At 33.2% G+C, this 13,097-nt stretch overlaps 1 protein-coding gene across 2 annotated transcripts; it reads left to right on the forward strand.

The window, feature by feature from the left end:
* The first annotated feature begins 880 nt into the window (after nucleotides 1–880).
* Nucleotides 881–4,765, forward strand: upd1 (unpaired 1). 2 transcript variants are annotated; one of them, XM_073972383.1, is made up of 3 exons: nucleotides 881–1,845; nucleotides 2,770–2,919; nucleotides 3,525–4,765. In XM_073972383.1, exons 1-3 carry the CDS (start codon nucleotides 1,495–1,497, stop codon nucleotides 4,104–4,106), a joined length of 1,083 nt encoding a protein of 360 aa, XP_073828484.1. In that variant the 5' UTR covers nucleotides 881–1,494; the 3' UTR covers nucleotides 4,107–4,765. The 2 variants fall into 2 exon arrangements, with proteins under 2 accessions (XP_073828484.1, XP_073828485.1); XM_073972384.1 differs by lacking the exon at nucleotides 2,770–2,919 and having other exon boundaries at nucleotides 1,053–1,845.
* Nucleotides 4,766–13,097: the final 8,332 nt, after the last annotated feature.

Here is a 13,097-nt window from a genome sequence, read left to right on the forward strand (position 1 = left end):
AACATAATAAGTACAACTCCAATAAAATATGATCTTTGAGCAATCAGATGTTCAGTTAGGGCCAGGCAAAAAATAAAAGCGTGGGTACACAGGTAGTAGCAACGTTTAGTTTATCTAATTTGAAAAAAAGTTGTGCCCTCTTAGGTAGAGGGGGAAAGAGAGGAAGGTACGTTTGCTGTATAGGTCATAAAGTATGGACAAATGGTGCAAAGGTAAAGGCATGATAGAGCATGAACCCCCACACTATTTATGTACATGGTGTTTGTTGTGTTATGTATGGATGGAGGGGAAATTTGAGTAAATTGTTGACTATTGGGTAGAAGAAAATGAGTGTTTTCACTGAGAACTTTGGTGATAGCAACAACAAACAAAGCAATGCCCCATTATACTTGTTGGTATGTGGAGGGGGTCTGTCTGTCTGGCCAACAACAAAAAAGAGTGACGCATTAACAATGACGATTTGGAGTATATTTTTGTTGCTGGGTTCTTTGGTGGTTTGTTTATTTGCTGGTGGTTGCCCAGTTTGTGTTATGTTGTGTGATGGCGAGCTGACCATGCCCAACAACAACAACAACTACCACATGAATAAGAGCATAATAAACCATCCGCAACGCCAAGAACAAATGGAGCAATGGCCAGTCGGCCAACCAACAACACTCCAACCAGCAATAAAAACGGAAACAATAAGATTTTGTTTTCATGTCGTGGTAGGTACAACACATTGCACCACACACAATATTATCATTGCATGGTGTTGTTGTTGTTGCTCATGGTGGTGGTGTCGTTTGCTTATATCTCGAAGGTATATTCGTGCATGATAGCCGAACGAGCGAGCCTTTGCCATATAGCAGCAGTGGCCGTAGTAGTCATCATCACTATTGTTGGTGTGTAGTTTTTGTTGTTGTTTGCCTGTGTTGTATGGTTATAACGAGAGAGAAGGAGGAGAATTACACAGCAACAGATACAGATGGATTTAACCCAAGAGTCTCCTCAACAAAGAAAGGTAGTCAAAATTAAAACAACATACAATTCAGTCTAGTTTTAAACTTTGACGTGCAAACACCACACATTCCCATACCAGAGAGGAACAATTTCACAATTTTGTTTCATCGGTTAATACGAATGCGTTCGAATGTTTAACTAACAAATGGACTACCACCAATCACAAAACGGAAATATAACAACAAAATATTGAAATGCAATTAAATTGTTAAAGTGTATGAATGAATGGATTATTAATAATAACAAAACAAAAAAAACAAAAACAACACATGATATAAAGGAAAGAAAGTTTAGAAAAGACTTTCTTATAAGTGAACAAAATCAAACCCCCTTAAAACGGATTAAAGTGCCAAAAACGATTTATTATCCAAAAATAAAATTCGTATAAAAACAAAACTTTTAATTAAGTGCCACATGTTGACTGTTGACAAAAGAGTCACGTGTGTTGCAAAGTTTAACTAAGGCAAAAAATACCAAAAAACACACACACAAATGTATTCATTAAAATCAATGATTGTAATTGTTAATCTATTAGTGTTGATAATGGGTCTTACAACGGCGGCACCCACACTAATAAATAATAATTCAGCAAAAAGTGTTAATGCCGCCTTGGAATCATCAGCATCATCGTCGGAATCATCATCATCAGCAACAAATGCCGCCTCTTTAATCGCCAATTCTTTGCGTTTGCGCAAACGTCATCGTAAACGTCACAGCAATTGGAATATTTACAATAATTTCAATGAAAATTCCAGCATTGTTGAATGGTCTAATCCCTGTGGTGGTGTTTTTGATCCAAATGTCAAGAATACCCGCCGACCCAATAAAAAGGAACAGAAGAAGGTAAATTTAATGAAAAATATTTTGAAAACAATTAACAAAAAAAGAGGGATTTGTAAAAATATTAAAGTTTTTAAAGTTATTTTTTATTTTCCTTTACTTCAAAATGCAATATTCATAAAATAAAATTATTTTTTAAATAATGTTCTTATGTTGATTTCCTAAAATAAAAGAAATAATTGCTAAAAAGATCACCAAGGTAAAATTGGGGAGTTTAAAAATAATTAAAAAAAATATTTAATAAAAAACCCGTCGGTGACTTTCGTTTTATTTTAATATCCCTACAGAATTGAAATGTTATAGAGATAAATTCAATTTTACCAATTTGTTAAAAATAATTTTTAAAAAATTAAATAAAAAATTAACAAATTATTTGTTGATTTTTAAAAAATTAAAATAAATAATTTAAGAAATTTAAAAAAATAATTTAAAAAAAAAATAAAATTAAATAAAATAATTTTTATTCTATAAATTATTTGTTGATTTTAATTTAATAACAAAAATAATAAAAAAATAAATACATTTTTAAAAAAATAAATAAAATATTTTTTTAAATAATTAACAAAGTAATTTTCAAAAAAAAATGTTAATTGAAAAAAATTAATTAATATTATTAAACGTATTTTAAATTAAATAAAATATTTTTTTTTTAAATAATTAACACAATAATTTTTAAAAAATGTTAAAAAAATAAATTAATATTAGTAAACGTATTTTGAATTTTAAATTATTTACTTTTATTATTTGTCGTTAAGAATATTGCAATAGCTCTGAAACAGCAAAATTACAACTATTATTTTATTATTTATTTTTCGAGAATTTAAATTTTATTTCTATAATTTTATTATTTTATTTCCTAAACTTTCATTTTTATTTATATTTTTATAATTTTATTAATTTTTTATTTTATTTTCCTTTTTATTTTAGATTTACAAATTCCTGAGAAATACCGCAATTCATGATTTGAATCGCTTGAATGACAGTCACCGTCAGGATATTAACATTAGTAATATTGAGATTTGGTGGCTGCACAATTATAGATATAAATTCTTGCCAAAATTGAAATCAAACTCCAGTGTAAGTATCCAAAAAAGATAGCAACTAAATAACAATAAAAAAAAAAAAACAAAAATTAAACAAAATATCAAAATTAAGACAAAAATGCAAAATCAAACTTTTCAAGTCATTTCGATTTGGCTTTTAAACTAAAATTAGAATATATCTTTACTGAGATATAAAAAAATTCAGAGAACGGAAATTCCATTAAATGACATGTAATGTTAGTAAACAACAGAAAAAAATAAATGAGACTACTCATCCCCCAGTATGGACTTTGATCTACAAGCATGGATGACTATTGACAATAGCTCAAAAATAGCCACAGCTATTAAGTTTACACACAATGATTAGTCAGCAGCATGCAAAACTGAATATTACATGTCAAATACAGTTCAAATTTAAATATCACCTAGCACCCCCCTCCTCCCAAACGGCATAAATGAAAACGTTATTGAATTTCCCACACAACCCTTATCTTATCAATAAATCCCCAGGCATTTTAACTTAATTTTGGTATTTAATAGTTTTTTGTTTGTTTATTTTTGCTTTATGAATCACCCAAAACAAAACAAAAAGTAAAAACTTAACTAATAAATTATTTCCTCATTTTTTTCTAATTACAGATTGCCTTGAAACGTTGGTATCGTAATATGCAAACTTATGTTGCCTCATTTGCCTATTTGAGACGCATTCAATATACCTACGATCACTCGAAATCACAACGTGAAAGTAATACCTCGCAGGAACTTAAAGAATTGCTGAAAAGTTCACGCAACATGTTGTGTGAACTGGAGGCAGCCGTCAACAAGACCCAACCCCATAAATCTCTGCAAATGCCTGTCATAACACGTACCCAAATGAACAAACGCCTTAAGCTGTTGACAAAACAACGTGTCGATAGCAATCCCCATGATTTGCAGGCTGCCGATTCCATTGATTTGAAATTTGTAAAATTCCACTATTTTGAATATTTAAAGAATATGTGGCAAATTTTGAGGAAATTCAACAAACGCAAGGGACAAACGGCGGTGAATAACAAGCATGCCCTTACCGGCATGGAATCCACCAGGGCAGATCAAATAAATCACACACAATTTAATGAAATTGAAAAAAGCCCCTCCTCCCCTTCTTCGGCGAGAGGGAACTCTAAAAAAACCCGACCCAGAAAAGGCAAAAAATCCAAGGCTAGGAATAAGCAAGTTTAAGTTAAACAAAAATTAGTTATCTAAGGACACACAAAAAAATGGAACCCAACCATTCCACTCCTCAAGCATTCCAAAAAATCTCACATTCCTGGATTTCCCTACATATTTATAATATTCTAGTCATTCCAGTCAATTTCATTAAGAACAAAATTAAAAATCTCTCTCTCTGCCTTTTCTAAAAATCTCGGTTCCTACTGAAATCTCATATTAAGAAATTTAAAATATTTCCCACATGTACATCTTTGAAAAAAGTATTATTAGTTTGTAATGCGCCACATTCCACAAATGTAAATTAATTATTTATAGAAATGTTCCTATTTATAGAATTTCCCCACCTCCTCCCATCAGCCCCCCTCAATTACAATTGTTAACTGTGATATTAGTTTTGTAAGTGAAATCAAAGTATTTTCTCCCTCTCTAATTGATTGTAATTGAATTGAATTTTGTAAGTTAAATAATTTAAGTTATCTATATATTATTGTGTAGTGTGTGTAACTTATTATCATTATTATTATTATTATTGTTTATAACAATTAGCCGATTAAGTATTATTTGTTAGTTTGTAAGTTTTGACAATATGAATGAAATGAAGAATTGATGATGGAAATTGAAAAGAATTGAAGAAATATAAATACAAAGATGAAAAATCTTAAAAACAATTTACAAATTGTTGTTGATTTTTATTGAGTGGTATTAACGGGAAGCTGTTTATGATTTAAAAAGTGAATATTTCTCAGTGAGGCATTGTAAATTACATTTTGAACAGCTTGCAAGATTTTTTTACAAATGGGTTAATTTATTTATTCGAATCTTCAAATTAAACAAAAAAAAATTAAAGAAAGACGAACGTGGCTGACTATATAATACTCCACACCCTACTTTTGGGCATTAGCTTTCAGCAAATTAAAAATTATTTTTTGTAAAAAAAGTGACTCTGTTTGAACACGAGAAAGTTCGAGGAAAAGCTTGATGTATTAACCTGTGTGAGAGTAATACATTTGCCATCATTAGGGGCATGCCTCGACCACACCTTTCAAAACTTTGACTTAAGTTTTTGGTTTCCTTAGTTTCAATATGCAAACTATCGAATACCGTAAAAATTGGGGGTTGGCAAGGAAAACCTATTTCTGAAGGCTTGTGAGCGTTCACAACGATTGGTCATTCAATATAGTTCAATAATCTATTTTATGAGCTAAATGTTGCGAAAAAATGAACTCTTTTTTTTTGTCCCTGAACTAGCTCTCATGCTAATAAATCGCCGCAATGGAACTATAATTGTGACCTATACTGTGGTTATATTTTTAAATTGTATTCCCACTCCAAAAATAGCAAAAATATATTCTATATTCATATATTTGGCCTTTTAGGATATAGTAGCGTAATTGCTATTGTGTTTTCCTACAACAATTTGAGAGAAATTTTTGTTTGCACTTTGCCTAGTTGAACCATAAAAAAGTATAAGAATGTAATCCCACTTGTATGGGAAGGAGCGACAAAAATATTAATACTCGTCAGATCGATCTGATTTTTTCAGTATTTGGGGTTCCCAATGGTCAAAAACCTTCTGCGCAAAAAAATGTGGTCTTATGTCCAGGTTTCGGTAAAGCTCTCATGTTACGGTACCTACCGATTTCAGGTATTTTGAAGATTTTATCAACATTTTTGGTTGTAATTTGCCATTTGGAGTTCTCAATGATCAAAAACCTTCTGCGCCAAAAATTGTGGTCTTAGGTCCAGGTTTCGGTATAGCCCTCATATTACGGTACCTCCCTATTTCTGTTATTTTGATATTTTTATCTACATTTTCGGTTCGAATTGGTTGTAATTTGCTATTTGGAGTTCTTAGTGGTCAAAAAACGTCTCCGACTGGTATCGTGGACAGGAAAGAAAACAAATTATTCCATTTGAGGTCAGAATATTTCATGCTAGGGGATATAATAAAGTTCGGTGAGACCGAACTCTACATTTTTATTTTTTTTTTCATATTATATGTAGCATCATACATATATCAAAACAAGTAAGAAAAGTCTATAGTCGGACGGAGCCGACCATTGGATACCCTATACCACTATCCCTGGACAATCGGTCTCCACGGAACGTCTTTTCAATGATTGTGAAAATTTAATTATCAAATATCAGAGATGTCATGTATAATACTTATGACCAAAACCAAAAAGTTATCTAGCATGACAAAGACATTTTTGTAGCAGGAAAGGAAAATTTAGTTCACACAAAACTGAAATGTAATGAAACCCACTTATGTAGTACTACTACTTCCGTTGTTTAACCGCTACGTTATTGAAATTTTTACCAATTTCACACAAAAGTTTCAGTCCATTTAACCCGCTAAGTATTATCTGATCTTCACGTTGGTTTGTACGCTTCTTCTTCATCACAAACTCAAACTTTGTTTAAAATTTTCCGGGTTATTATTTTGACCTACAGAGCCGCTACATAATTTGTTAAAATTTTGTTTTTGGTCCATTTCATCCCCTGAACATTTCACGATCATCACCAAAAACTAATCATTTCTGGCCCTAACCCAACCTTAAAAAATTCGTTGCTATCGATCCATAATTGCGGCCTTAAGCTTGTTTACAATTTTTAATGGACGGACACACATCGCTAAATCGCTTTATCTCGTCGAGATATGAATTTTGGCATACCAAATAAGGGGTCTAGGACGAATATTTCGTGGTGTTGGAGAGACAATAAGTAGCATGGGATAAAAATGTGGTTCTCTACACAGAACCCATTATATATTAGGCAGTAGGCCCGTTATCTAGCAAACACTTTATTGCAATTTAAATCATGGGAAAGTTCAGTAGTTTTTTTCCATATGTAGGCTACTTTGCGAAATATATATGTCCTCAAAGAATTAAAATATCAACCCAAAATAAAATTTTTATATTTTTCATACAAAAGTAATGGTCCATTTCACCCGCTAAAGAAAATCAGATCATCATTCAAAATTGTAGGCATCTTTTGCGACCTATACTCTTACCCGGTGCAAAATTTCGTGACTATTGATGTATAATTGCGACTTCTAGCGAGTTTATTCTTACACTACAAACAAATAACGGAATATATTAGACTGTAACTCTGTTATCTGATCATGCACACCAACATAATTGGCATCAATTGAAAGGTCAAGCGTTCCACTTTCAAGTATATCTCACTTGTCTGGAATGTCACTTCCAGGAATTAAGATATAAGCTGTATATTAAAAACGTTCACAATTTTCACACAAAAGTTTTGGTCCATTTAACCCTCTAAATATTATCCGATCGCCATCTCAAATTGCATGCTTCTCCTTTGTGATATACTCTTACCTTATTTAAAATTACGCGTTGATCGGACTATTATTGAGACCTACAGAGCCGCTAGAAAATTGGATAAATATTATGTTTTTGGTCCATTTCACCCGCTAAATATTTTACGATCATCACCAATAAGAATAGGGATCTATTCTGATCTGAACCCGACCTCCATACAAAATTTCGTGACGATCGGTCCATAATTGCGGCCTGGAGCGTGTTTACAATTTATAATGGACAGACGGACGGACGGACGGACGGACTGACTGACGGACGGACGGACGGACTGACGGACGGACACACATCTCAAAATCGCTTTATCTCGTCGAGATATGAAGATTGGTATACCACATTGGGGGTCTCCGACGAATATTTCGCGGTGTTACATGAATTTTTACCAAAACAAACTTATAATACCCTTTTCCACATTGTGGTATAGGGTATAAATATATGGTAATATTCAAAAATGTTTTACAATCGTTGAAGTTGAGGTTCACCATTTAATAAGTCGCGAACTGTCAATATATTTTATGTAATATGAATATATTTATATTAATTGAAGTGTTTTAGCCGGGGTCTCATAATATAGACCATAATAAATAAATTACGTGGAAGCTGTGTTGGTGGTAATATTAAAAAATGGGTAAAAATGTGTTGCAGTTTACAAGTTTTTTTTTGTGTTTTTTCTTGATTTCTGGTCAAACAACGGAAAGTTCTGACCTGAGCTCAAAGAAAGAAATGAATAATACCCCTTGGGCAACATGGTTCTAATGTATGACTTTTCGATATATACACTGCATCCCCCTAAAATCAATGCTAACATTTTGAAGTTTTGAAATCACGGTTTTTTGAATTTTTCTTATAATTGGAGGGCGCAACCAGATAATTACCCAAACTATTTATTGGATTGTAGAACTCGTGATTCCACGTCGTTTGATGTATATCTCATGAGTGTGCTTCATACAGCTCCCTAGTAATAGGAGTCCAAAGTCGAAATTTTGGTGCTTAAATTTTCTCTAAAAACCTATTTTTTGGATCTAATGAACCCTTCCGCTTTCAAATCCATTCACTAAAACGGCAGCTATAGATACCTTGAAAGTAGGAAATTCTGCAAAATTATATTTTGATGATTCCGCGCATTGAACCGCGATTTTCTTTGGTTATTTTTACATAAATGGAATCCTTTATACGCGAATATATTATTTTTCAAAACCGTGTGGCATAAATTACCGAGATTCTGGAGTAATATTCGTAATTCGTATAAAATAGAATTTGGTAACACATCCGCGGTTCTTGACGAATTTTTTTAAAATTTGTTATAATGACGTATTTTTTATAGGCGGTCACTGAAATCGGATGCGCCTTATAATCTTATGTACATCGCGCAATTTTTACCCGCATAAAGGTTTTTTGAACAGTAAGATGCAGCTGACGGCACACTTTGGCCGCTAAATGAAAAGTGGAAAAATCGCTACATATTGATAGAGATGCACTCGCTGTATCTGAAAAGCGCATGCGCCTTAACTGATTTTAACGAATTCGCGAATTATACGTTTTTTAACTGTTATGTTTTTTTTTTGTTGTAATTTTAATATTACTTTCTATTTCATAATCCTATTGTTTATCGAAGTAAGCAAATACACTTTCGGGCTTGTCGTTGCATTTTCCCTGAAGAAGTTTCAGCGAAGTCCGTCAGTCCTTGCATCGAAATTCAGCGAAATAGTAGAATAACTCCCAAAAATATTTTTTCTATTTTTCGTATTAAACAAAAATATATATTTTTGATATAATTTCCAACAATAAGTTTTCGTCTTTTGTTGTTGCTGTAATATGGCAGTTATAAATCCTATCGCTGTATCTGAAAAGCGCATGCGCCTTAACTGATTTTAACGAATTCGCGAATTATACGTTTTTTAACTGTTATGTTTTTTTTTGGTTGTAATTTTAATATTACTTTCTATTTCATAATCCCTTTTGTTTATCGAAGTAAGCAAATACACTTTCGGGCTTGTCCTCGCATTTTCCCTGAAGAAGTTTCAGCGAAGTCCGTCAGTCCTTGCATCGAAATTCAGCGAAATAGTAGAATAACTCCCAAAAATATTTTTTCTATTTTTCGTATTAAACAAAAATATATATTTTTGAAATAATTTCCAACAATAAGTTTTCGTCTTTTGTTGTTGCTGTAATATGGCAGTTATAAATCCTATCGTTAAAATTTTGGTCTCATAATTTTCTACGCGTTGTCTAGAATCTGTACGTATTATTAATTTATTTTTTTCTAGTTTTATTTGGACTCTAAATTAGAATAAATTAAATTTACTCCAAGACTTTTTCAGTATTTCTTGATTCTCCGCGAAAATAGAAATACATTTAGTAAATATTTAGGCACCTACGGATAGATATTAAATGCTGTTAACGCTTTCTATATACATTTTCTTATTACAGCAAAAATTGAATTTTTAAATATTTGTTCTTTATAAGGGAATAAAACCCCCCATAACTTTGGAGCGCAGCATCCAATTTTGTGAACGCGAACAGATTTGAAACCACCACTTTTTTCTTAATCTATGTTCCAAAAATTGCGGATGTGCTCGCAAAAAAATTTTTAACATTTCTTCCAATGGAATTGCAAAAGAAATTTGAAATTTACCATATACTTACTTACTTAGTTGGCCCATTACAGAACATTTATTCCATAGACCGAACTAAGAAAAGATTTCCATTCCTCTCTGTTTTTCGCTTGACTTTTTGGAATACCGCGCCTTTTCATTTCTTCATCCACTTGTATGCTGCATCGAAGCTTAGGCCTGCTGATTCTGCGTGCACCGCCATGTGGCATGTATTCATACGCCTTTTTAGCGGGTTCATCATTGCTCATTCTTATGAAATGGCCTAGCCAACGCAATCGTTGCATCTCGATACGTTTAACTATATTCATGTCTTAGTATAGGTTATATAGTTCGTGGTTCATACGACGTCGATATTCACCGTCAACGCAAATCGGCCCGTAGATCTTTCGAACAATTTTCTTCTAAAACACACCAAGCACTGCTTTATCTGCTTGCGCAAGTACCCATGCTTCGGAGCCATAAATTAGCACGGGTAGTATCAGCGTTTTGTATAGTGTTATTTTTGTTTGACGAGATGTGGCTTTGTTTTTAAATTGCTTACTTAAACCATAGTAGCATCTGTTGGCCAATACAATTCTTCTTCTTATTTCACAACTGATGTTGTTTGTTGTGTTTATGGCAGTGCCGTGGTAGACGAATTCTTTAACTACCTCAAAATTGTAGGTACCAACTTCCACAGTATATTCATAGAAACCCTATTTTAGGGCAGCTTTAGTCAGCGACGCACCATTTATAGTCTGGCACTAGATGGCAGCTGATTTTAATACTAAATAATCTTAGACCCATGACCTACTTTGGAAAATTATTCCCGAGGTGGGCACTGGTGGGCATCATGACTAAAACCTTAGGTCAAATTTAAGTACATGATCGAATTGGCATTACAAAATACACTAAGAAAATATGCAGCTAACTAGAATTCCACAACACGCTAAAACACTATTTTTTAATGAAAATTAAGCTATTACCTCCTCCTTCAAAATCCACTATAATATTTTGCTAAACGCATTAGTTTCGCTATATTTTGAATATATTTACTTGCACTTAAAATATAGGTTGTACTCACAACAAAAAATATTAGTCAAATGTTCCGACTTTTGAAGTTATTCTTAAGAAGATCGCGTTTGAATGAAACAAAAAATAATATATTTTTAAAAAGGTCCATGTCATAGCTGTCAGAGTTGCCAGATGTTGTACCAAAATTTTGACATTCATTTTTTTATTTTTGGCCAATGGGTGGATCCACTGTGCCTTGAAGATAATTGCCAATGTTGCTTTAAGTCCCCACTTTTTACATATTTTGGAAAAAAGTACCTCACGGGGAAGAGTATACCAGTACCAGTCGAACTTAACGTAGGTTTAACTTGAAACAATTTAGAAGTTTAGAGTTAACCAGCTAATTAGTAAGTATTCGGAGTCGACTCCGGAGTTGGAGTAAGAGTTGTGAAAACAATTGGGCTGGAGTCGGAGTCTGACCAAAAATTACTCGAGACCGAAGCCCTGCAAGAAGGTGTTCAAACTCTTGGAAAGTATGAATTTTGGTTTTTTCAAAATTATCAACAATTATCTGAGAGAAAAATTCTAGTGTTAGTCATGATATATACTCGATAAAATACGGGGGACATTGAATATAGAAGATTTTTTATACCCTCAGCCTTTAGGCTAGAATGGGATACGACAAAAATGGGCCTCGTTTGGACGAAACACGTTTCAGATAATTTGAGGTCGATTTAGCCATGTCCGTCCGTCTGTCCGTATGTCAGGTTGGTGCGCACGATAACTCTCGAACGGATCAACCGATTCGAACAAATTTTGGGTATCGTAATATTTTGTCCAAACTTAGCTTAAGTTCGAATATGGGCCATAACGCTCCACTGCTTCGGGTACCTCCCCACCAAAGTTCAACATTTTTGTGTAAGATGGTGTGAACGATTACTCTCGAAAAGAGCAATCGATTTGGTCCAAACTTTGCACATCGTATTATTCCTTCCAGATATAGATGGGCTTCGAATATGGACTACAAAAGTCCTCTCCTTCGGTGCCTATCACAATGATTGGTGCTGACTTTGCACATCGTACTATTTCATCCAGTCATGTATCAGGTTGCAATATGGACTATACCGGTCCACTCCATCGGGTACCTCCCACACAAAATTCTGAAATGAGTGAAGTTTAAGAGCTCCACTCGCATTGTTTTGATTATTTCATCAGTAGGTTGTTCTAGCGGCCTTGTTTACAACGGAAAATTTTTTTCCGGAGTAAATCAATACTTCCTGAGTAATGGCCCAACAACTCCAAAACCCTCCCGGCATATCGTCGGTGTCATGCGTAATGTTCCATACTCAATTTTTGACTTTTTGAGATATACATAGGGGGTTTCCAGGGTTTTTTTTACCTATATGCTATAGTTTCCGAGATATCCAACGTTCGGCCCGAAACTTTAAGTTCATTTCAGGTATGAAATTCATATTTTTTTATAACTTCCGAATTTAAAAATACATTCCAAAAATCAGAACTTTAATTTTCGATTTAGAAGGTTTGAATTTATTGAGGCAAATATGGGAAAATTTATTTGTCACTTTGTTCCATGTGATTTACAATATTTGGTCTTTGTGTCATAAGTCCCAATTTACATTGGGCGAGTTTACTTGCGGCAATTGTCATTCTGTAGGAGAGGGAGGTGAGGCATATGGTAACCCTTTGCCTCTCAGCACCCTCTCTCACCAACAAACTGACAATTGCCGCAAGTAAACTCGCCTAATGTAAATTGGGACTAAGTGTGGATATGAAAAAAAATAAAAAAAAAACAAAACTCTATTTTTAAAAAATTCTCTATAACTATTTTATTCTCACAGATACTTCTCTACCTTTTGTTAAAGATGTTCAATATACTATTACTAATGAATCCTGTCAAAAATATAAATATTTTCTTAAGTCAGCTCCAAGCTGTTGTGACGCAAAATGGCGTTTGTAACATTTAAGCGTTACATCGATTTTTCTAAAATTTCTTCCAAACTTAGTTTAAAGTTATTTAACATTTCAAGTCC

Source organism: Musca autumnalis, unplaced genomic scaffold (genome assembly GCF_047663935.1).
Source record: "Musca autumnalis isolate F117 unplaced genomic scaffold, ASM4766393v1 scaffold_3, whole genome shotgun sequence".
In the NCBI taxonomy this organism is placed as follows: Eukaryota; Metazoa; Arthropoda; class Insecta; order Diptera; family Muscidae; genus Musca; species Musca autumnalis.